General features: G+C 40.8%; 1 protein-coding gene and 1 long non-coding RNA gene across 4 annotated transcripts in view; one reads left to right on the top strand and one right to left on the bottom strand.

Annotated features, from left to right (window-relative positions):
- Nucleotides 1–21,710, top strand: part of LOC117195987 (uncharacterized) — a 287,053-nt gene that overhangs the window by 61,602 nt on the left and 203,741 nt on the right. The window lies entirely within an intron of this gene.
- Nucleotides 4,259–21,710, bottom strand: part of EDNRA (endothelin receptor type A) — a 62,746-nt gene continuing 45,294 nt past the window's right edge. For 2 of the 3 annotated variants that reach the window (XM_033402833.2, XM_033402830.2), the window contains exons 4-8: nucleotides 18,616–18,814; nucleotides 14,277–14,429; nucleotides 9,815–9,948; nucleotides 9,048–9,156; nucleotides 4,259–6,775 (exon numbers count right to left, since the gene is read on the bottom strand). In XM_033402833.2, the coding sequence (XP_033258724.1) occupies nucleotides 6,635–6,775; nucleotides 9,048–9,156; nucleotides 9,815–9,948; nucleotides 14,277–14,429; nucleotides 18,616–18,814 (736 nt within the window). In that variant the 3' untranslated portion in view covers nucleotides 4,259–6,634. Of the gene's footprint in view, nucleotides 6,776–9,047; nucleotides 9,157–9,814; nucleotides 9,949–14,276; nucleotides 14,430–18,615; nucleotides 18,815–21,710 lie in introns of those variants that run through there. The other variant, XR_004475925.2, reaches the window with a different exon arrangement.

The raw sequence follows: 21,710 nt of genomic DNA, 5'->3' as shown, positions 1-21,710 counted from the left end.
AATTTTGGCTGTGTTGGGTCTTTGTTGCTGCGCGCGGGCTTTCTCTAGTTGTGGCGAGCGGGGGCTGCTCTTCATTGCGGTGTGCGAGCTTCTCATTGTGGTGCCTTCTCTTGCAGTGCAGTACGGGCTCTAGGCGCGGGGGCTTCAGTAGTTGTGGCACGTGAGCTTCAGTAGTTGTGGCTCGCGGACTCTAGAGCACAGGCTCAGTAGTTGTGGCACACGGACTTAGTTGCTCCGCGGCATGTGGGATCTTCCCAGACCAGGGCTCGAACCTGTGTCCCCTGCATTGGCAGGCAGATTCTTAACCACTGCACTACCAGAGAAGTCCCTCCTTTCCCCTTACTAAAGCCACATGGGTTTTCCTTTGGGAAGTTACTCCCCCCTACCCTGTCCCAACTTCAGCTCCAGGAGTTGTCCTTTCTTGGCCTAAGCTGGTCAGCAGAATTCCATCCCTCCCAACAGGGGTTTGATTGAGAGTGAGTGATCCAGGCCTAACCCCATTGGGTTGCCTAAAATAGAGAAAAGACTGGACCTGGGAGATCAAATTTTCATTATGCGTGAATGTTTGCCCTGAAAAGCCTAAAAAGGCACATATGTTCCCCTTACTTGATCGCATTTAGTAGATTTTCTCATTTCAGGATCCTTTAAAAGACAAGAATTTAATTGTAGTGAATCCCAATTGTCATACTCTGAGAGAAATAGAGAGGTATATGTCATGGAGAAATGGCTTATTCTGTAAAAACTTGTGTCAATGGAGGGAGACAAGCTGTGCCTTGTAGGTGCCTGGGGCCTGTGGTTTGGCTGATCACGTGATACTACATAGTCTGGGCAGCGTCCAGTACTCTCTCCCATCTGGGACAAATCTGTCACACAACGCCAAGCACACAGTTGCATCCAGTGTCATGGAATCAAATTCAAATAAAAGATGATCAGTTCCATGTACATAAATTAGGTAAGGAGACTGTGTGGATTAGGACCAAAAAGGAAAAATCTGTGGAGTTCTCTACATTCCCTTAGGAAGATTCATGACTCTTCTGATTCTATTTAGGGTGGAATTGCTGTTCCTAATTTATTACCTCCCAGGAAGAAACACGGAATCAGCTGAATATTATTGATGCTAAAAGCTTGGGAATCCATGAGATATTAGGACTTCTGGCTTCATCAAATCAAAAGTGAACTCTGTTAGCATGCTTCATGGGGAAAGCTGGCTTTGCAGTTATAATGTTACTTTCAGTTCTTGATTATTCCCTGAATCTAAGAGCTGTGGCCTGTCTCCTTTCAGTTTTAGAAACAAAAAAGTAGAAGTATCAGTGCGGACCAAATATAGATGCTGTTTTTTTTTTTGTTACTACTTAGAGAAGAGTGTGACAGAAGCTTCTCAAATGTAGGATTATTAAAAAACACTGGGATTTTTCAATGTGAAGACTCCATTGGAATTTCAGAAAAGATCAACTGCATGTGGTGGACTTGTACCTTGATTTAATTTTGCTTGTTTAAAGTATGGAGAAAAATCAAAAAGTACAGTACTGTGCTAGGTTATGTTATAGACAAAGGAATAAGAATTTCAGGCCAAAACCTAGAAAGGTTTTGGAAGACTGACTGCATTTTCTTCACTCTACACATACATAGTGTTTAATACACTCTCATGGACTAACAATACTACTAAAAATAACAATAGAGGTAATAGACTAGTGAAAGATTCACATGTGTCTTGGCTGTTTCTTGGACTTAATCTCCAATTTGTTTCACTACTGTAATAATTTAAAATTTCCTGGGTGGGTTTATTTTTGGATGGTGAACAACGTGTATTTACAGACTTTTAAAAAGCTCCTAATGTAGAGACAATGCTATGTTGCTTATTGTAATGCCATTGTCTCAGCAGTGACATGATTATATTGGCTAAAATAAGAACTGTAGAAGCAAGAGCCCTCACACTGTGCTCATTGATGTCACTCGCTGAAGTTTAAAGAATGTGGACTGCTTTTGCCTTTGTGCTATTACCGTCCCCGATGCTGATGGCTACAGATTCACCACTAAGCACTTCAGTGCATGTATTTATTTATACATCCGGTTTTACGTTCCCAGCAACTAGCACAGGGTAATATGCTGTTGCTACATCTGTGTTGAGTGAAAAGATAAATCAAGAGGGAGGGGAGGAGGGAAGGGAAGGTGGAGCACAGGGGATTTTTAGGGCAGTGAAACTATTCTGAATCATACTATAATGGTAGATTAACTGTCACTCTCCATTTGTCAAAACCCATTGAATGTACAACACAAGGAGCGAACCCTAATGTAAACTACGGACTTTAGTTAATAATATCGTATCAATATCGGTTCATCAAATACACCACACTAATACAAGGGGTAGAGAATAGGGGGGACTGTGTATGAGGAAGCAGGGAAAAGAGGGCATATGGGAACTCTCTGGACTTTTCCATCAATTTTTTTTGTAAACCTAAAACTACTCTAAAAAACATAGTCTATTAATTTAAACAACAGCAATAAGAAGAGATAAATAAAAATAACTTAGATGAGATGTTCTTAGACCATGTGATTGTAAGCAACAGAAAACCAAATTTAACTAGCATGGGCACCAAGGTAAATGTGTTCGTTGGCTTACTCAAGCCACGGAAAAGCAGCAGGGCAAACTAGACCCAGGGACTTAAATGTGCTTTCTCATCTCTGTTACACTCTAGACTGACTTTCTGCACAATGCCCACCCTCCCTGCTTGCAACAGTGAGAAAGGGCTCTTTCTTACTTTAGTTGTTAGTAGAAAACTCCCTAGGGGTTGCTGATCAGCCTAGCTTGGAAATGTGAACACCTTTAGACCACTTATGGGGGTGGAGAGAGAGGCTCCAGTTAGAGTATGGTGTTTCCAAGGCTGGAAACAAGTAGGCATGTAGGATCTGATTGCAGTTATCCTGGCAAGAGATGTTGGTGGCTCAGAAAAGGGAGGTGGGAGGTGTGTGTGTGTGGCAGCAGCAGGGGGTGGGGGGGAGAGAGAGAGAGATAAAAAGAGGGAGGGAGAGGGAGAGTCCGATTCTGGAGATAGTCTGAGGATGCGCCTGTCACAATTTATTGAGGAGTTGGGTATAAGCTGTGAGAGAAAGAAGTGGGACAGGACTTCAAGGCTTTTGTCCTGACACCTCAAAAGATGGGCTGTGATGATTCATTTTCTGTGTAACTTGGCTGGGCTGAGGGACAGACACCCTGTAGCTAGGAATATGTTCTTTCTGGGTGTGTCTGTGAGGGTGTTTCTGGAAGAGATTAGCATTTGAATCAGGAGACTGAGTAAAGCAGATCTGCTCTCACCAGCATGGGCAGGCATCACCCATCAGTAGACGGCCTGAAAAGAACAAAAGGAGGAGGAAGAATGAATTTCCTCTGTCTCTTCTTGGGCTGGGACATCCATCTTCTCCTGCCTGTGGACACTGGTGCGTCTGGTCCTCCGGCCTTTGGACCCTGGGACTTAACACCAGCGAGCTGTTCACGGTTCTCAGGCTTTTGACCTCAGACTGGGAGTTATACCAGCAGCTCCCTTGTTCTTCAGGCTTTAGCATTTGGACTGAATTATATTCCTGGCTTTCCTGGTTCTCTAGCTTGTAGATGGCACATCATGGCATACTTATCTCAGCCTCCATAATCATGTGAGCCAATTCTCACAGAGAATCTTCTACGTATGTATGTATGTATGTATGTATCTATCTATTCATCTATCTATCCTATTGGTTCTGTTTCTCTGGAGAACCTTGACTAATACATGAGCAGAGGAATATTACAGCAGCACAGGTTAGAAGGATATCAGGACCTTAGTTTCAGGTATAGTAAGTCTATTAGTCCTCCAGTTGAAAATGTCAAATAAGCAGTTGTATGTAGACGAGCCTTTCCTCCAGGTATCCACCTGACACATTGTTTATTGATCCTAATTGTTTATTGTCCAACCCCTTCTTCTAGAACACAAGCTCCATGAGAGCAGGCATTTTGCCTGTTTTGTTCCCTGCTATATCCCCAATACCTAGAAGAACTCCTGGTGCATAGCAGATGCTCAGTAAAATTTACAGGAAAGATGAAGGAAGGAATGAATGGGAGAGTTAAGTGTTCAATACAGCAAAGTTGGTTGAGAGTAGAGTACAGTTAGGAAGCATCTGTGTGAAAGTAAAACTGCTTACCTGGCTATTACTAGGCAGAGGTTTGCAATAGGTATTGTGTAACAAACGTTTCCTACATAGAACTATATACAAATGAAGAGACACCTGCAAGGCTTCTGTAAACTTTTATTTTATATTTATGGGCCACTGCCAGTGCAGGGCCTTGGCTTCTGGCTCATTTCTACAGATTTACTTGAAAAGATGTGATAAGGGTAGAAATTGGAAATATTCCTACTAGTCAACCACGGTCACTTACTGGTCCATAAACAAAATGCCCATGGAAGCCTGCGTGGTTATTCAGAAATCTATGACTTTTTGAACTTGTAAAATGCATTTTTAATATGCAAGAGACAAAGCATCTTTAAAAAAAGACATCTGTCTAAACAAAATGGTGTGAACATATGGCTTACCTTATAGGGATATATCACTGCATGTGACACACCAGTGGGCTAATGGAATTTGACTGCTAACACGTAAAGGAGCCCTGCAATGGGATGGCTGGAACCTGATATCATTTTATACATGACTGTGCTAAAATATAGCCCAAAGAACCGGCTGAGCTCATTTATCATCAGCAATCTTTCTGGCGAAGCCTGATAGAAACATCTGTCCACTTGTCAGTCTCATCACCACGCTGAGTTGGGAACTGGGACCATATAATACTTCAAATGTTAATGACTTTTGCTCCAGCACAGGAAAAAAATATAACCCCCAATACTGCTTTTTCCTAACCAACCAACCAACGAACCAAAACCCCATTGTCTACCCACGGCTCGTCCTTTTTCACGCTGCCTGCCACGTTCCATTTGTAATAGTAACACTGTCACAAGATTTACGAACACAGACAGATTAAAACTGACTGAGGCTGGTTGTCGAGAGGAACATCTACCTAGATTCCACTTAGAGTGTGTGCTTTGGCACAACTTCTGGGCATTAGTATTAGATTACGTGAAGTCCATACAACCGTCCCACCACGTGCAAACACCACACCCACGAGTGCATTCCATAGAGACAATCACAGAAAAATTGGCTAAAAGAACTGTATGGTTGTTTATATATATATATATGTTTATATACACACAGTAAAAGATTTTCTGCTGTACTCACAGTCTGTAAACATCGTGGAAAACGCCCAGCAGAAATCACTGTGGGCCTCTTGAAATGGTGACTATGTGAGGAGTTGGGGTGAGGGAGGTGTTTAGGTGCATACTGGAAATCCAGAGAACCTTAAGTTCATGGTGGCAATTATATTTCACTGACATGATAAACTCAGCTGGCCTCTTTGAAATTATGTTTCCTATATTCCTATGTGAAAAAGGGAATGACCAAAAAAGTCTTACTGCCAGTTAACATTTTAAAAGCAATCAAGAGACTATGAGGTGATTTGCATACATATATATGTATATATGTATGTACATTTGCATACATATACACACGTATACATGTTACTAAAACCAAAAATAAACCTCAATGAAAATTTCCAAATCTTCTAAAAATACTCAGTCCTTTTCTCCTGGCTGTGCTTTGGACTTCTGTGCATTGCACTGAAAGTCTTGGGCATAGTTAAATGACACATACATTTAAATTTTAGTATATGGTATTGATTTTACATAACATGCTTCCATTAAAAAAATTGGGCTCATGAAAAATAGAACTATTTCATTCAAGCATTATTTTTAAATTTAACATAAAAATATGCACAAGGTCTCCTGTAATGAAACACCATTAAAAAAGAAAATATAGATTCTTAAAAGTTGTTTGAATAGCAGCTATTAAACTGCCGTATGTGGATATCGGTCTGTGCTTTAAGTTCTTGTAAGCTCTTGCAGCTTGAGAATTTATGTTTTAAAAATAAGCCACTGACATGAGAAACATTAACCTAATTGCTCACCTGAAGTCCATTTTATGTCTTCTTCTTTTTGGGGGGCAAAATATGTGTAAATAAGCTCAAATCATCATTTGTATAGGCAACTATGCAGTTAAAAAATACTGGCACTGAAGGACATTTCAAATAAAGGAGACTTAAACCCATACCATGTTTGGCCAAAAAAACAAAATTACTTTAAAAAAATAGAAAACCTTGTTATAATTTCTAAGCTTTTCATGGTGACCAGTTCTTACGGAACATTCTACAGAACCGCCATGAAAGCTAACCACGTACTCGAAAACTCTATTTTCATGCAAAGATAGTATATATCTTTCTGGTTTAACTGAACAATCTCCCTTCCCCCGCCAACTCCCACCATTTTTTAGGGCTGAATATAACATGCAGAATATGTAAATTAGATAAATCAAAGTAAGATTCGTTGAATTTGTGGGTATAAACCAGTCAACCCTTCAATGTTTTGGAAAACGTTTTTCCAGGGGGTGGTACTGAGTCATGGGAGAAGGATGGAAGAAGAGATTTCTGGAGATGCAGTTGTTGTGTTGATTTTTTTTTCTCCAATAGTATTTGAAGTATATTGATGAATGTTCCTTAAGATGTTTAGTTTATACTGTCCTTGTGGCTGCTCCTCTCTGTGTTATGGTTGTTTTGTTCATGGTTCTTCCATTGGATGCTTGTTCCATTCATGGGGACTGAGGTCATCAGACTCTTGGACTGGTAACAGCAGCAGCAGAGGCAAGACTGGGAGAAGGAATAGATTCGAATTAAGACGAGGCTACCAGGGCTTCCCTGGTGGCACAGTGGTTAAGAATATGCCTGCCAAAGCAGGGCACATGGGTTCGAGCCCTGGTCTGGGAAGGTCCCACATGCCGTGGAGCAGCTAAGCCTGTGCGCCACAACTACTGAGCCTACACACCTAGAGCCCGTGCTCTGCAACAAGAGAGGTCACTGCAATGAGAAGCCCGCGCACCACAACGAAGAGCAGCTCCCGCTCACTGCAACTAGAGAAAGCCCACGCTCAGCAATGAAGACCCAACGCAGCCAAAAATAATTAAAAAAAAAAAAAAAAAAAAAAAGATGAGGCCAACAACCTGTTCCCTGCAGAACCTGGAGGCCTACCAACAAGGGGTGAATGTCTGTAGGCATTTGAGGACAGAGTGTGAGCCTGACTAGTAATGTAGGGTAGGGAGTTTGTAACCTCTAGGGAGAAGTTAAACAGTTTATTCTAGTGCAAAGCAACAGATCCCTTGTTTCTTGTTTTAATTTATTCACCAAGTCAAAGAGGAAGGGAAAGCAGTGTTGGTGGAGGGAGAGTGTTCAATGATTTGGGGTGGGCATGAGTGGAAAGGGCTGGGAGGGTCCTGGCATTTCATTTTTTTAAGTGTTTTTAAAAATCATTATTATTTAACAAAAATATCTATTTATTTGGTTGTGCTGGGTCTTAGTTGCGGCACACAGGATCTTTCAGTTGCGGCATGTGGGAACTAGTTCCCCAAACAGGGGTTGAACCCAGGCCCCCTGCATTGGGAGTGTGGAGCCTTAGCCACTGGACCACCAGGGAAGTCTCCGGCCTGGCATTTCTTCAGTGTGTACCACCTACTTGGCTCTCTGCATTGGCCACCTCACCTGATGCTCTTAACAGCTTTTGGGGGTAGGTGCTATCTTCCTCATTTTATGAATGAGAAGAGGGAGGCTTAGAGAGGATAATAAGAGGCAGAACTGAACTTAGAACCCAGGACTCTCTCTAGCGGGCTCTTCCGCCTGGGTATGCTGCCTTTTTATGAAGATCAGTCAAAACTGTGTTTAATGTCTGAGGGTTTGCACCTTGATTTTTTTCCCTTCCCCTCTAGTTAATGTGTAAACTAATTAGAAACTGATATTAACTCCAGATGACATCATGTATCTGTTATGACCTGCATTTTAGTCAATCTTTTGTAGGGCAGAATCTTTCTTAGGGCATTTCATGACTTGTAAACGTGACCCACTAGACTTCAAAAGTGTGGCAACAAGAACTTCCACACCAGGTTTCATCGATTTCTATGACTTTTTAAAAAATATTTGTCTGTTTCCTTCTAGATTATAAGTTCCACAAGGGCAGTCGCTTGTGTTTTTCCTCTCTTCTATCCCTAATAATAAGAAGCTCGTACTGAGCACTCTCTGTTGTCTCAAGCACTTAACATATATTAACCCACTGCATTCCACCTTATGAGATAGATACAGTGAGCATCTGATTTTACAGATGAGCAAACTGAGGAAGCAGGAGGGGTACCACTTGGAACTGATAAGACAGTTAGCTAGTGCAGAGCTGTGATCTAAATCAAGATTGGTGGCTTCCAGATCCTGCACCCTTGAACTCTATGCTACTCTTTCTAATACGTACCATAAACTGAAGTTAAACATCCTGGCCAAAGATAACAGAATCCAGTTAGGATTAACTTTATGCTAAAATCATTCTAGGAACTGGAAAAATGACACCTCAATAGGAAGTGCTTGGAGCTTTGGGAGGACATGGGTTGGCTTAGCTATGGGGAACTTTGAAGAACGGAAGGAAATTGATTTCGAATTAAATTACATTAGTTCAGATTTCCAGATCCATAAACATTTACTTTCCTTGAAAAGGCTATTATTAAGTGTACTGTTAAATAGCATTTAGCAAGAGATTTCTTAACAATGAGTTTATGTTTTGTTGAGATCATGAATAAATTTTATCTATTCTGTTGGCCTAGAGCTCAAGTTGGAGTATTTCTTTTTAAAGCAGGACACTAAATTGGCATGTTATTAAGTTAGCTCTTTTTGCTTTAACCTCTGAATATGTTGTTGTCTGAATAGATATTGCTTTTCTGTTATGCTGACAACTTGACCCTCTTTCTGGGTAACAAAATGTGATTTTTCACTTCTCTACTGAAAAGTACAGCTAGTGAAAGTGATATTTACAACTGGAATGAACCATGCCTGTTGGTTACTTAATATACTCATTTGGTTGTTCTTAAAAAATGCTTGCAAAACATCTTACCTGGAAACAATTTTTAAATTTCTTGCTCACAAAATATAGAGCTATTGGGTTTATACATGAATTCATGGTTGCCAAGTTAATACCGATGTAATCCATGAGCAGCAAGAAACTAGAGCAAAAGAAAATAGAGGAGATAGATTAGAACATGTTTTCAGATCTGCTAACTAGCATTTATCTCTAGAATAAGCATTTTTCTTGCCCAGAAGCCATTTCTTATAGGTGGCAGTCAGAATTTTTTTTTTTTTAAGTCCTTGTTTTTTTTGTTTTTGTTTTTGTTTTTTTCGGTACACGGGCCTCCCACCGCCGTGGCCTCTCCTGCCGCGGAGCACAGGCCCCGGACGCGCAGGCCCAGCAGCCATGGGCCACGGGCCCAGCCGCTCCGCGGCATGTGGGATCCTCCCGGACCGGGGCACGAACCCACGTCCCCTGCATCGGCAGGCGGACTCCCAACCACTGCGCCACCAGGGAAGCCCTAAGTCCTTGTTTAAATGGTAATTTCAGTTCTGCAGAACATTTACACATATACCCAGCACTTGGTTAACCCAAACTATTATGCACAGCCCCAGGAGGGGAGCAGCAAAATTACTGATATGGCTTGCACAAATTTTTGAGATCAGTTGTGGGCTATGTCAGCTAAAGAAAAACAATCAACTTTGCAGTTTTAATTTTCAGGGCTATTGAGAATGTAGAGTAGGTGGTTTTGTAAAAGTCTTATAAATATAAAATCAGAGAAACTCCAGTTTCCTCCTGAGTACAGAGGATCATACCTAAGTAATTCACATCGGTTCGTGTCCATTTCATCATACACGGTTTTCTTCAAAATACGACTTAAATGAAGAGGGAACCAGCACAGAGCGAAAATTACGACCAAACAGAAAACTGTTTTTGCCACTTCTCGACGCTAAAGGAAAGTGAGAAAAAAAAAAAAAGACAATAAGTTTAGTGTTTCTCTACTAGAGGAAAGAGCTACACAAAAGGAAGTAGTAAATTGGGGAAGAGTAACTCGAAGAAATGCCAGAGCAGCCTGCCCCTCACCATGCCTCCACCTCTTCAAGATTTGGCGTCCAGGGAATTCCCTGGAGATCCAGTATTTAGGACTCTGTGCTTCCACTGCGGGGGGCACAGGTTCCATCCCTGGTCGGGGAACTAAGATCCTTCACGCAGCACAGTGTGGCCAGAAAAAAAAAACAAAAAGAAAAAGGAAACATTTGGAGTCTAATTTCTAAGCAAGGAGCTGCTAGTGATTCTTTTGGGGCAGCTGCCAGGAAGGATGTTGGTCTCAGGCTGGTCAACAGGGCCAAGACAGAGGTTCGATGGTGGGCAGAGGTGGGGACTGGCTGGGGTTGAGCCAACACCGTGGCTGGGTCTGTGTGTGTGTGTATGTTGAATATGTGGGGTGAGGGTTAGTTAAAAGTCTCAATAGCAGTTAATTCACCAGCATTAATGACAGCATGGCAGTCAAGGTGACTGACCCTAGCATGATAAAAAATGGACAAATCTAGGGAATTCCCTGGTGGTCCAGTGGTTAGGATTGTGTACTTTCACTGCCGAGGGCTGGGTTCAATCCCTGGTTGGGGAACTAAGATCCCGCAAGCCGTGCAGCATGGGGGGGAAAAAAAGGACAAGTCTAAAAAGATATTTGGAAAGCAAAACAGGGTAGGAAACAGAAAAGAAAAAGGAAGAACAACGTGTTTTCTCCATTTCTTGATCTTGGAGAAACCTGGCATTGGGATTTTTTTGCTTTTAAAATTCTTTCATTAATGACATGGACATGTAGTTTCCAAGGATATATTGTTTACAAATAGAGGGATGAGGGTAAAGGATTATCAGCAATGACGATTAGAAAAACTGGGACATGTTGACCCTGGCTTGACTCCAATGGCAGGTTTACATGCTTTGGGGTCTGCGTAGGATCAGCAAAACCATAGGTTAAGAATTATCTGCAACCAGTCATCTGTGTGCATTGTACTTGAGTATTACAGGGCATGCGTTTGGAAGCCCCACTGGGAATGTAAAATGCAACTTGTCTGTAACTGGAATAACTTAATGTCAAAATAAAACTGATTGAAAACAGGGTTTGGAAGGGTAATGCTGGTTCAACCCGAAGCATATAGCGTTAAGTATGGGAAGCCTACAATAAACCCACATGATTAATAGAGCCATTTAAAAAGATTTCAGGGCAGTTGTCACAAATTGTGGCTCTAGTCCCAAGAACCGGGAGTTCTTTAATCTTTCAGAGTTAGCTGGCTAGTTAGCTGGGCTATGACTTCAGAGAATGTATAAACTGAACGATGATTGAGAGAAATAAAGGATTCCTTTATTTATTAATCTACAGGAATGGGGGATCATTTTAAAGGGCCAATTTTGTATACACAGAAAGACAGTGTGCCCAGAAAAATAGAAAAGGAGGGTATTGGGGAGAGGTTACATCCCCTGTGCACATCCTCAAAGAGGATAACTTTTTAAAAGGTAATATTAATACGTTGCCATGACAGTCTGATGTTTGGTTAATCAATATCCACTCTTCTGTTTTCCTTACTATCAGTCAGATCCTTGCTTTTGTCATGGCAGCACGGGAGCCTGGCCTCCTCATCTGCATAGTTCTTACCAATTACATTAAGTAGAAATCGCTGTGTGGAGTTTCTGGAAAAGTGACTTAAAAGTGGGGGATAGGACTTCCCTCGTGGTCCAGTGATTAAGACTCTGCTCTTCCAGTGCATGGGACACGGATTCAATCCCTGGTGGGGGAACTAAGATCCCACATGACGCGGGGCGTGGCCAAAAAAACCGTGGGGTATACTCCTTTGGCGCACACACACTAATGTGATCGGTGTTCTTCCCTTTCTTGTGCCTGGATAGAAGATATAATGGTAGAGCTATAGCGGCTGTCTTCCAATAAAAATGGAAAGGTCAGTACACCAGCAGAACCCTGGCTTCTGAGTCCCTTGACCACTGAGCCAATGACATCTGAACTTCTTGCCATGGGAGAAAAATAAACCCCTACTTGGTCTCCTCCCTGTTATTTTGGGTTTTCTGCTACCAGCATCCAAACACAGTCCCTAAGTGATAAAAGGTATCATTGGTATAATGAAGAGAAATTTGAGAAAACCACACAAGAAGCAAGACCAAAAGCCATATTGGTTATTGGACAGGGTGGCAGGGTCTTTCACTCTGAGCTAGCTTCCCTGCCATCCCACTTGAAGGCCTTCCAGCCAGGCTTGCTCTCCTGCTGTTAGAACCTGCTCTAGCTTTGAGCGAGACACGAGGGAATATCTATTGCATGGGGACCAAGTCTTGGGTTCTGATCTCCATTTGGTTGAGTCAATCTCTTAAACACCTGTATAATAAGGGTAATGCCTGTCCAGCTTATCTCACAGGGTGTTTGGAGGAATCAAATACCAAAAGGACATGGAAATGCTCTTTAAAAAATGCTATGAAAATGTGAAGCAGCAGCATCTTATTACCGCTCCCAATCCCCATTCAATTATTTTTAGAGCAGTTGCCACTCATAGCTTAAATAGGCTCAATCGTGGTGCTTGTGCAAAATCAACATTTTAAAACACTGTTTTTCACAAATCTAATTAGTTATCTTCATTGCAGGAATGAGCCATAATAATTGCTTAATATGTTTCACATCTGGAGTACTTGAAACATTCATGCCTGGATGATGTCATACTAAATTTTCTCAAGATAATTTTCCTGTTAAATTATAATAAAAGATAATAGCTACCATTTGTATAACATGTTAGATTTTATAAAGTATGTGTATGCACATTAATTCCTTGGATTCTCATAATAACACTGATTCATATATTATTATGTCCAATTTATAGATAGGGAGCTGACGCTCAAAAAAAAATCAGTCCTCTAGCTGAAAAGTGTTGCCAATGAAGAATGATGCTTGTTGTATGGTCATCATACAGGGAAGATTTCCAGGCTCCATCAACAACTCACATTAACTTTTGGTGTGGTTCATCATCCTTATATACTTGTCTGTTGAAACTGAAAACTTACCCATAGTCCTAGTTTTACTCTTTGAATTAATATATATCAACATTTTCTGACTAAACTGTGAGTTGGGTTCTGTTAGACACTGCACATGCATTAGGTCATCCCTTTGATGTATTATTATATACATTTCATTTAAAATTTTTAAGACTCAAAATTAAGTTGGTATTTGTACAGAAAAGTGCAGGTATTATTATATACATTTTCTGAAGAACTAGAAGTTCAGAGAGATCAAGCAATTTTCCCAGTGTCACAGAGCCAGCAAATATAAGCATCACAGTTTTATCTGTTCTGCTTCCTGCCTGGGAAGGATCAATAGCGTCCTAATGACACGTTCAGATTTCTTCTAGAACTTTGAGCCCTCCAAAATGTGGCTTCTTATGTACCCAATCCCGTTTCCTACCATGAGTCTTACCTTAGATGTTGCTCTAATGAGGTCCATCTTTTTTTTCCAGTTCCCCAAATGCATGGTGCCCATGCTGTGTTCTACTAGACCCCTGTCCACCCACCTGAAATGCCCCTGTCCTTTTCTTCTTCCCCATGGAACCCATTTATCCTCCATGAACAGTTCAATCCCCCTCATACAATTTCTCCATGACTTTACTCATATCCTCCTTGGCTTTCTATAGCAAAGGGTATTTTTTACCACAACTTGTGATTCTATTTTCCAATTATTTCATGTTTGTGTTTTATTTCCACAACAAGACTGCAAAGCCTGCCCGTGGAGAAAGTCATATACTTCTTTTTTTTGTCCTGGCACAGTTCCAACCCCAGTTCAACGTACTGCTAATCACAAACACGCATGTTTGATACACTCTAGGCAAAATAAATGAATAGTTTCTCTCTGTTTGGGCCCTGCCCGCAGGGCCACCATACAGACAAACAAGACAGTATTTTTTTTTTTTTTTTTTCTGTACGCGGGCCTCTCACTGTTGCGGCCTCTCCCGTTGTGGAGCACAGGCTCTGGACGCGCAGGCCCAGCGGCCATGGCTCACGGGCCCAGCCGCTCCACGGCACGTGGGATCCTCCCGGACCGGGGCACGAACCCGTGTCCCCTGCATCGGCAGGCGGACTCCCAACCACTGCACCACCAGGGAAGCCCTGACAGTATTTTTATTTTTAGGAAATCAGGCTAAATCTGCGAAATACAGTATTCATAGGCCTTTTGTTGTCAAGGACAAAACAGTCTTGGTCACATCTTCACGATCTTATTAGATTTACCTGTTTCAGGTGTTCACTGAGGGCAATTCTCAGGCTGCCGTTCCTTCTGTTTAACATCTCACAAGTCATGAGGGTGTAGAAGATCGCAGTGCACACCAGGGGCATGCAGAAGTAGAACCCAAACAGCCACCAGTCCTTAACATCTTGGTAGAACTGGAAAGAGAAGAGAAGGGAGAGAGGAAGAGGAGCATTATAATGAAAATTAGCTGTACAGCACCTCTGGTGGCTGCAACATTTTCACGCTTGCAGATATGTTTGTATATTCATGCTCTCTGGTTGTGGTAATGGGCTTGGAGGTGGTAGTCAAAACAACTAAATGGGAAACTCCAGACATTATCTTGGCTTTATAATAGCACACAAAGAAATTGCATTAAAAATTGTCCTGACAAACAGCGCTATTCACCATAGCCAAGACACAGAAGCAACCTAAATGTCCATTGACAGATGAATATACAATGGAATATTGCTCAGCCATAAAAAGAATGAAATAATGCCATTTGCAGCAACAAGGATGGACCTAGAGATTATCATACTAAGTAAAGTAAATCCGAAAGAGAAAGACAAATATCATATGATCTCACATGTGGCATCTAAAATATGATACAAATGAACTTATCTATGAAACAGAAACAGATTCACAGACATAGAGAACAGACTTGTGGTTATCAAGGGAGGGGAGGGAGGGATGGATTAGGAGTTTGGTATTAGCAGATGCAAACTATTATATATAGAATGGATAAGCAATAAGGTCCTACTGTATAGCACAGAGAACAATATTCAATATCCTGTGATCAAACATAATGGAAAAGAATATGAAAAAGAATGTATATATATGGATAACTGAATCACTTTGCTGTACAGCAGAAATTAACACAACATTGTAAATCGACTATACTTCAATAAAATAAATTTAAAAAATTATCCCAACAAAGATATTTTGAATAAACTGAAGTTGGTTTTAATTACACAGGGCAAGAGCCCTAATCAATAAAAAGAGCTCCCTTCCAAAGCTCATAAAACATGATTTTGAGACATACAGACTCTTATCTTTGTTGGTGATTCTCAACCTTTTGCTAGTGCCTGGTTTACTTCTGACTATTGTGGTTAGAGTGTACTTAATGTGCCTATCTAGTCTGGAAACAGTGAGGGTTATGAATGGCTTATCTGAGGAGTTCCGGTTACTGGGAATTAACCCTTTGTCTGGTATGTCTGCTATGTGACCTCGCAGCCAGCCAGTTTGAGCCATCAATAACTCTGCCCTTTCTCGCTCTCTTTTAATACTTACCACCTGGAAACTATCGAGGCAGTTTAGCTTATGTGAAGGCACACTGAGCATTATCTCCCTGAGGACAGGATTTGTAAATACCAGGATGACTCAGTTTTGAGTTCTTGAAAGAGAAAATATAATACCCAATAAAAATGGAAATTAGAAAATTACATCTAAATCCTTCGTCCCACTAAATTAATCACCAGCTTGGGAAGAAATGCTGTTCCTTTTCTTATGCTGTTTCTCCAGATTGTTTATTTACTAAGGATAATGCAGCCTCCTGTAATATCTCAGTTCCCACAGTAAAAAATAATCACACTGCTCTGTGAAAAACGGGAGAGTTTCTGAATATAGAAAGAGGCCCAGTGGGCTGCATTTATAACATGTCTATTAAAATATTCTTTAAATGGTTCCTGAGGAAAAGAAGTTCTGGGCAGGGGTTCTTAAATATTTTTATGCCATAGATTGCCTTCTGGTGTAGACTATAATTCTTTCTGAGAATAATACTTTTATGTGCATGAAATAAAATATGTAAGATTACAATGGAAACCAATTACATCCAAACACAGATATCAAAATATGAAAAAGAAAGTTCTGATGTAGTCATATATGTGTTTATTAACAAATTAAATCACAGATCTAATGGTGGTTCTATCAGAATGTAGAAGCAATGATGAATGTAAATGATATTTCGAGATTATACAACTGTTGTGTGGTATGACATGTCTGTTATTTCTATTAGTGAAAAAATCATGGTACTGCTAAATACTACTGTGGTTTGTTGCCTACTTTCATATTAGAAGGAAATGATAAATTTCAGTTAGAAGTTAGTGAAAATAAACATGTAATTTCCTTTCCATTCAAGTTTACAAACCTCTGAATTCTAGCCTCAGGTTAAGTGCAGACTCCCAAAGGAGTTGGTTTATTCAAATCTGTTTATATAAATATATTCCTATTCACATCACACTGTAGAAAGATTTTAGTACTGAACTTAAAAAAACAAACAAAAAATCAGAAGGACTCTCTCTTCATTTAAGTGCAACACAAACACTCCTTGGAGGACCCCCTTCCTTTGTACCCCCTTCTTCTGGGTGCATTGCTGGCTGGGTGTGACTGCCTAGAAGCAGCTGTGGAGGGCCTGGAAGCTGACCCTACCTGGGACTGGATGGAGTTCCCTGCCCCTTCCATGGTAGAGGCCTGTCGAGAATGGGGTCACACATTTCTTTTGAACTGATGTCACCAGCAAGGGTATGGAGGGACCTCCCTCCAGTCTAGGTTAGAGCAAAGTTGAGGAGGAAAGAGTGGAAAAAGAGGGGGAATCATATTAGAGAAAGAGAACAGGAGGGGAAAGAGAATCCTAAAACTTTAGACTTGGAATGAAACCTTCAAAATCATCAGTTCAAACTCATACCCTATACTGCAACCCTCCGGGCGCCCACCAGCCACAACGCTCCCGCCAGCCTGAAGGGCAGCTACTCTTAGCTTCACCTCTAGAAAGGATATGCATCCTTGTGAAGAAACCCATTTCATTTTGTCCAGCTGGAATGGTCAGTAAGTTCCTCTTTTTTTTTTTTTTTGGCCACACTGCGCGGCTTGCGGGATCTTAGTTCCTTGACCAGGGATTGAACCCATGACTTCCATGAGTCCTAATCACTGGACCGCCAGGAAATTCCCAGTGAGTTCCTTCTTATGTTGAGCCTCTTCTCTCTAATGTTTTAGTCAGGGTTTTCTAGATTGCTTGTTCACACTGCCCAAATTCTGATAGCCTCCTACCACTTTGCTTTTCACTGTGGAGGTTGACTTCATAAAAAAGTCAGTGGATCAGCAGAAGACTTTAATTTTAAGGTTGCTAGTTTGGCTGTGTTCATGAGCACTTTTAATATTGAAACAAGAATTTCCAAGCAGGATAACTGGTCAACTGTAAAACCACTAATTGTGTGAATTTTCCATGGAAGGAAAACATACCTTAAGAGGTCTGTAAATGATTAAATGTGGAATCTGAACTGCATGAAACTTACATCAAAGTACTCAATTATGCTGATTTAAGAGAAATAGTTATTCTTGGTTTTCCTCCTTGTTCTACATGTGACTAGTTTTGCAGAGGAAATGTGCATTTTAAATGTGTTTCCTAATACTCTCAGTTATGTAATTAAGCTTTTCAGAAACATTAATGCAGTCAGGTGTATTAAGCAACAATTGAATTTGTTACACTAAAATGCTTTTTAAAAAAGTTCTGCAAATTTATATTATTTGGTGCTTCCCTGGTGGCACAGTGGTTAAGAATCCGCCTGCCAGTGCAGGGGACACGGGTTCAAGCCCTGGTGCAGGAAGATCCCACATGCCGCGGAGCAACTAAGCCTGTGAGCCACAACTACTGAGCCTGCGTGCCACAACTACTGAAGCCCGCGCGCCTAGAGGCCATGCTCCGCAGCAAGAGAAGCCACTGCAATGAGAAGCCTGCGCACCACAACGAAGAGTAGCCCCTGCTCTCTGCACCTAGAGAAAGCCCGTGTGCAGCAATGAAGACCCAATGCAGCCAAAAATAAATATTTTTTTTAAAAAGAGAAAAGAATCCAAATAAAATAAAAATAAAAAAAAATTATTTATATATTAGACAGAATCTGTACTAACATAAGCACACATGAGAATGACTTCCTACTGTCTTCCTACTGTGTGAGCAATGTGCATTTCCCCAAGTAACATCAAATAAGCATCAGCGTGTCTGTCAGATGGAAATTGTGCTGTACTCCTTATTATCAAAACAAATAGCACTACATGCATACACATCAATCTCTCTTTCTTAGTAAATCGGTTTCAGAATTCTGAGTTGTTTGGTGCAGAGCAATAGTTGTGTCTACAGTTGTGCTATAATACAAGAGTGAAAACAAAATAGTTGTTTTATTCAAGAAGCTAAGCCCTGGTTTAACATCTGCTTTTCATGCAATTAAAGAATATTTGACTGAACTAACAGAGTAAACCACACTCGGCAGTGTAGAGATATCAACAAATCTTGGTGATGGTAAATGAAGACCTTCTCCCCTCCCCAGTTAATTTCCTTTAAACTTTTCATACCTCCATGAATTTTGACGTGGCATTGAGCATACAGGTTTTGTGCTGTTCACCCTTGTATTCAAAGGGCACCATGACGAAGCCGATTGCTTCGGGGATGGCCAGGATAAAAGAAAGGATCCAGATGGAGACAATCTCAATGGCTGTGACCAAGGGAATCCCAATTCCCTGAACACGACTCCAGGAGGCAACTGCTCTGTACCTAAAAAAGAGGGGGTGATGGTACCAAGTGGTTAGGAAATTTTAAGTTTATTTCAATTAAATGAAAATTATAAATGCTGGAAAGATCCTTCCTTTGGCCAGTGACCAACCATTAGCTTTTTAGGAATTTTCTGTGAGTCCTGGTGTGAAAAACAAGTGGGGCTATTAAAAGTTCTACCCATTTGGAGTTCAACTGGCTGGCAGGCCTGAGTCTGAGATCTTCACTTGGGGCCCATCGAAATCTCCTGAGAATTTAGGATGTGGCAGCAGAGATGGGTGTGCTATGTTTATTAAGCTGGGGGGAAAATTGGATGATGGAAGGGGTAGTGAAAGCTGCTGGTACTTGTTATGGTAATGTCTTATTTCTGTTTCTATATTAAAAAAACTCGAAATATTATCTATGAAGTGGATCTAGATATCCTTAAGTGAATAGTGACCATAGATATTCCATGGTTTTCTCCCTTCCTCTACCCTCGAAATATGATCACAGTGGGCTTGTACCAGGTGGCTGTTTTAGTAAATAAATATTTCTAATAATTATATTTGAAAATGTCAAAGAAAAACTATATCTCTCCCATATGGCCCTGTGCTAGACTATATAAAACTGAGCTAAAGATAGCTTGGTTCCTAAACTTTAGGGTTTACAGTTTAATAGGAAAGAATGGTTCATACAGAAGCATAAGATATAAATATAACTGAACAATCATGCCAATCAAAGCACTAACTGGGGGACTTCCCTGGTGGCGCACTGGTTAAGAATATGCCCGCCAATCCAGGGGATACCGGTTCGAGCCCTTGTCCGGGAGGATCCCACATGCCGCGGAGTGACTGAGCCCGTGTGCCACAACTACTGAGCCTGCGCTCTAGAGCCTGCGAGTCACAACTACTGAAGCCCGTGTGCCACAATTACTGAAGTCCATGCACCTAGAGCCCATGCTCTGCAACAGGAGAAGCCACCACAATGAGAAGCCCGCGCACCGCAAAGAAGAGTAGCCCCCGCTCACCGCAACTAGAGAAAGCTGGCGTGTAGCAACGAAGACCCAACGCAGCCAAAAATAAATAAATAAATAAATACATTTAAAAAAAAAAAAGGCACTAACTGGCATTAAGAAATTGTGTTTGCCTTATATTTTACCTTAATATTTTATGATAATAATCACATTTACATGTTAAGTCTAAAGAAACTTTGGTTTCAGAAACTATGCTCTTTGACATGAGATGATGGTCTGGTGCTGCTTTCAGACTTACTATTAAGAAGGGACCTGTGGTACAATATTTTTGTGACTTCATTCTTGAAATTTTTGCTGCTGTTGTAATGGAAAGGAAACATTTTCTTTTAATAGCTTTCATTAGATAGTGCCAGAAAAAGGCTGTAAAACAGACCAAGGCGTTGAGACAGGTGCACATGGGTTTGCAGGCCAGGCAGCTTAATGGGAAAGATTAGTTAGCAGCGCCAAGGCAAGATACAAGCTACCCAGAGGCACCAAAATGAGCCCCTATCATTTATAGTTAGTGTTCTGTCTCAGTACAACTAAAACGTACACCTGTGAAAACACAACTCCTAGGAATTATGCTACCTGTTCTTCACTGTAGATTAGAAACTATAGTTTTGGTATGCACGATGATGCCACGTGGCATATATGCAGCACACTTTGCTGGAGAAATGTTTTGCAAAATATTTTTAGGATAAATAAGATTGATGTACAATAAGAATCTCTGAAAAAGTCCAGATTAGTTCAGAATGGAATAAAATACAGCTATGCAAACAGACCAAGAAAATCCTTTTACGATGTAGCCAACACTGCATTTGAAAATTTATGGTTATTGCCAGTGGGATGAAGACTGCTATATATTCTGCTTTCTATTTCTGTTTACTTTTCTTTGCTGCCTTATTAGACTGGCAGCCTGATGTCCAGTAAAAGCTAAAAGGAACGGAGACAGAATGTCTATATCCCAAGGCTGTCCATGAGTTATATCTGTTTCTTCTCCCCTCCTCTTATCAGGAAAGGTGATGTAAATAAAACACTTTATCTCTTAAGAGAGAAAGCCAGATTTCTTAGGCAGGATTGGAGATAGAAGGTGGTTTAGTAAGAAAATGTGATCTACACGTTCTAATGATAAATATATTCACAGACCAGCTTCATTTTATAATGTGCCCATGAGTTCCCAGAATATGACATATCTATAATCCAGTGTGAATTCAACATTTAAAAATAAATAGAAGTAATTTTTAGTGCCTAGTTGAGCAAATGATTCATAATCAGTCTGCTCCTTCATTAACCCACATGACTGAGAATTAGAATATTTCCCATTTGTAATCACACTGATCTTAATAACATCTCCATGAGATGAGAAAACAACCATAAGAGCGATTAGAAACACTCACTTGTGATGCTGGAGGTGCAGAAAGGTGTGGAAAATAAGAAATACTGGATGTTCCCAAAATGATTTCTATTTGGGTGATAATGACACAACATACACAATATGTTCTCCTTACTAGGTGTGATTATGAACAGCCTGCCAACAAAAACTATTCCGGAAATAATCCCTCCTCTTTAAAATGCTTTCTTCACTTGGCTTTGACCACATTCTGCTGGTTTTCCTCCTGCTGATGGGATTGGCTACTCCATCTCATCTCCTTGGCTGGATCATGCCCATGCCTCAAATTCTTAATGTTGGATTTCTCCTTAGTCCTCGCACCTCTTTTCTTTTCTATCTACACCCTCTCTCTTTGTGATCTCATCTAGTCTCATGGCTTTAGTATCATTTAAACTCTCTATATGCTGATAATTAATTCTCAAATTTATAACTCTAGCCTAGAGCCTCACCTCTAACTCTAGATTTGTATATCCACCTGCCTGCTTGAGGTTTCCACTCGGATATCTAATAGGCACTGA

This window comes from Orcinus orca, chromosome 4, assembly GCF_937001465.1.
Source record: "Orcinus orca chromosome 4, mOrcOrc1.1, whole genome shotgun sequence".
In the NCBI taxonomy this organism is placed as follows: domain Eukaryota; kingdom Metazoa; phylum Chordata; class Mammalia; order Artiodactyla; family Delphinidae; genus Orcinus; species Orcinus orca.
The sequence above is the reverse complement of the archived record's forward strand: the minus strand, read 5'-3'. Positions and strand labels throughout refer to the sequence as shown.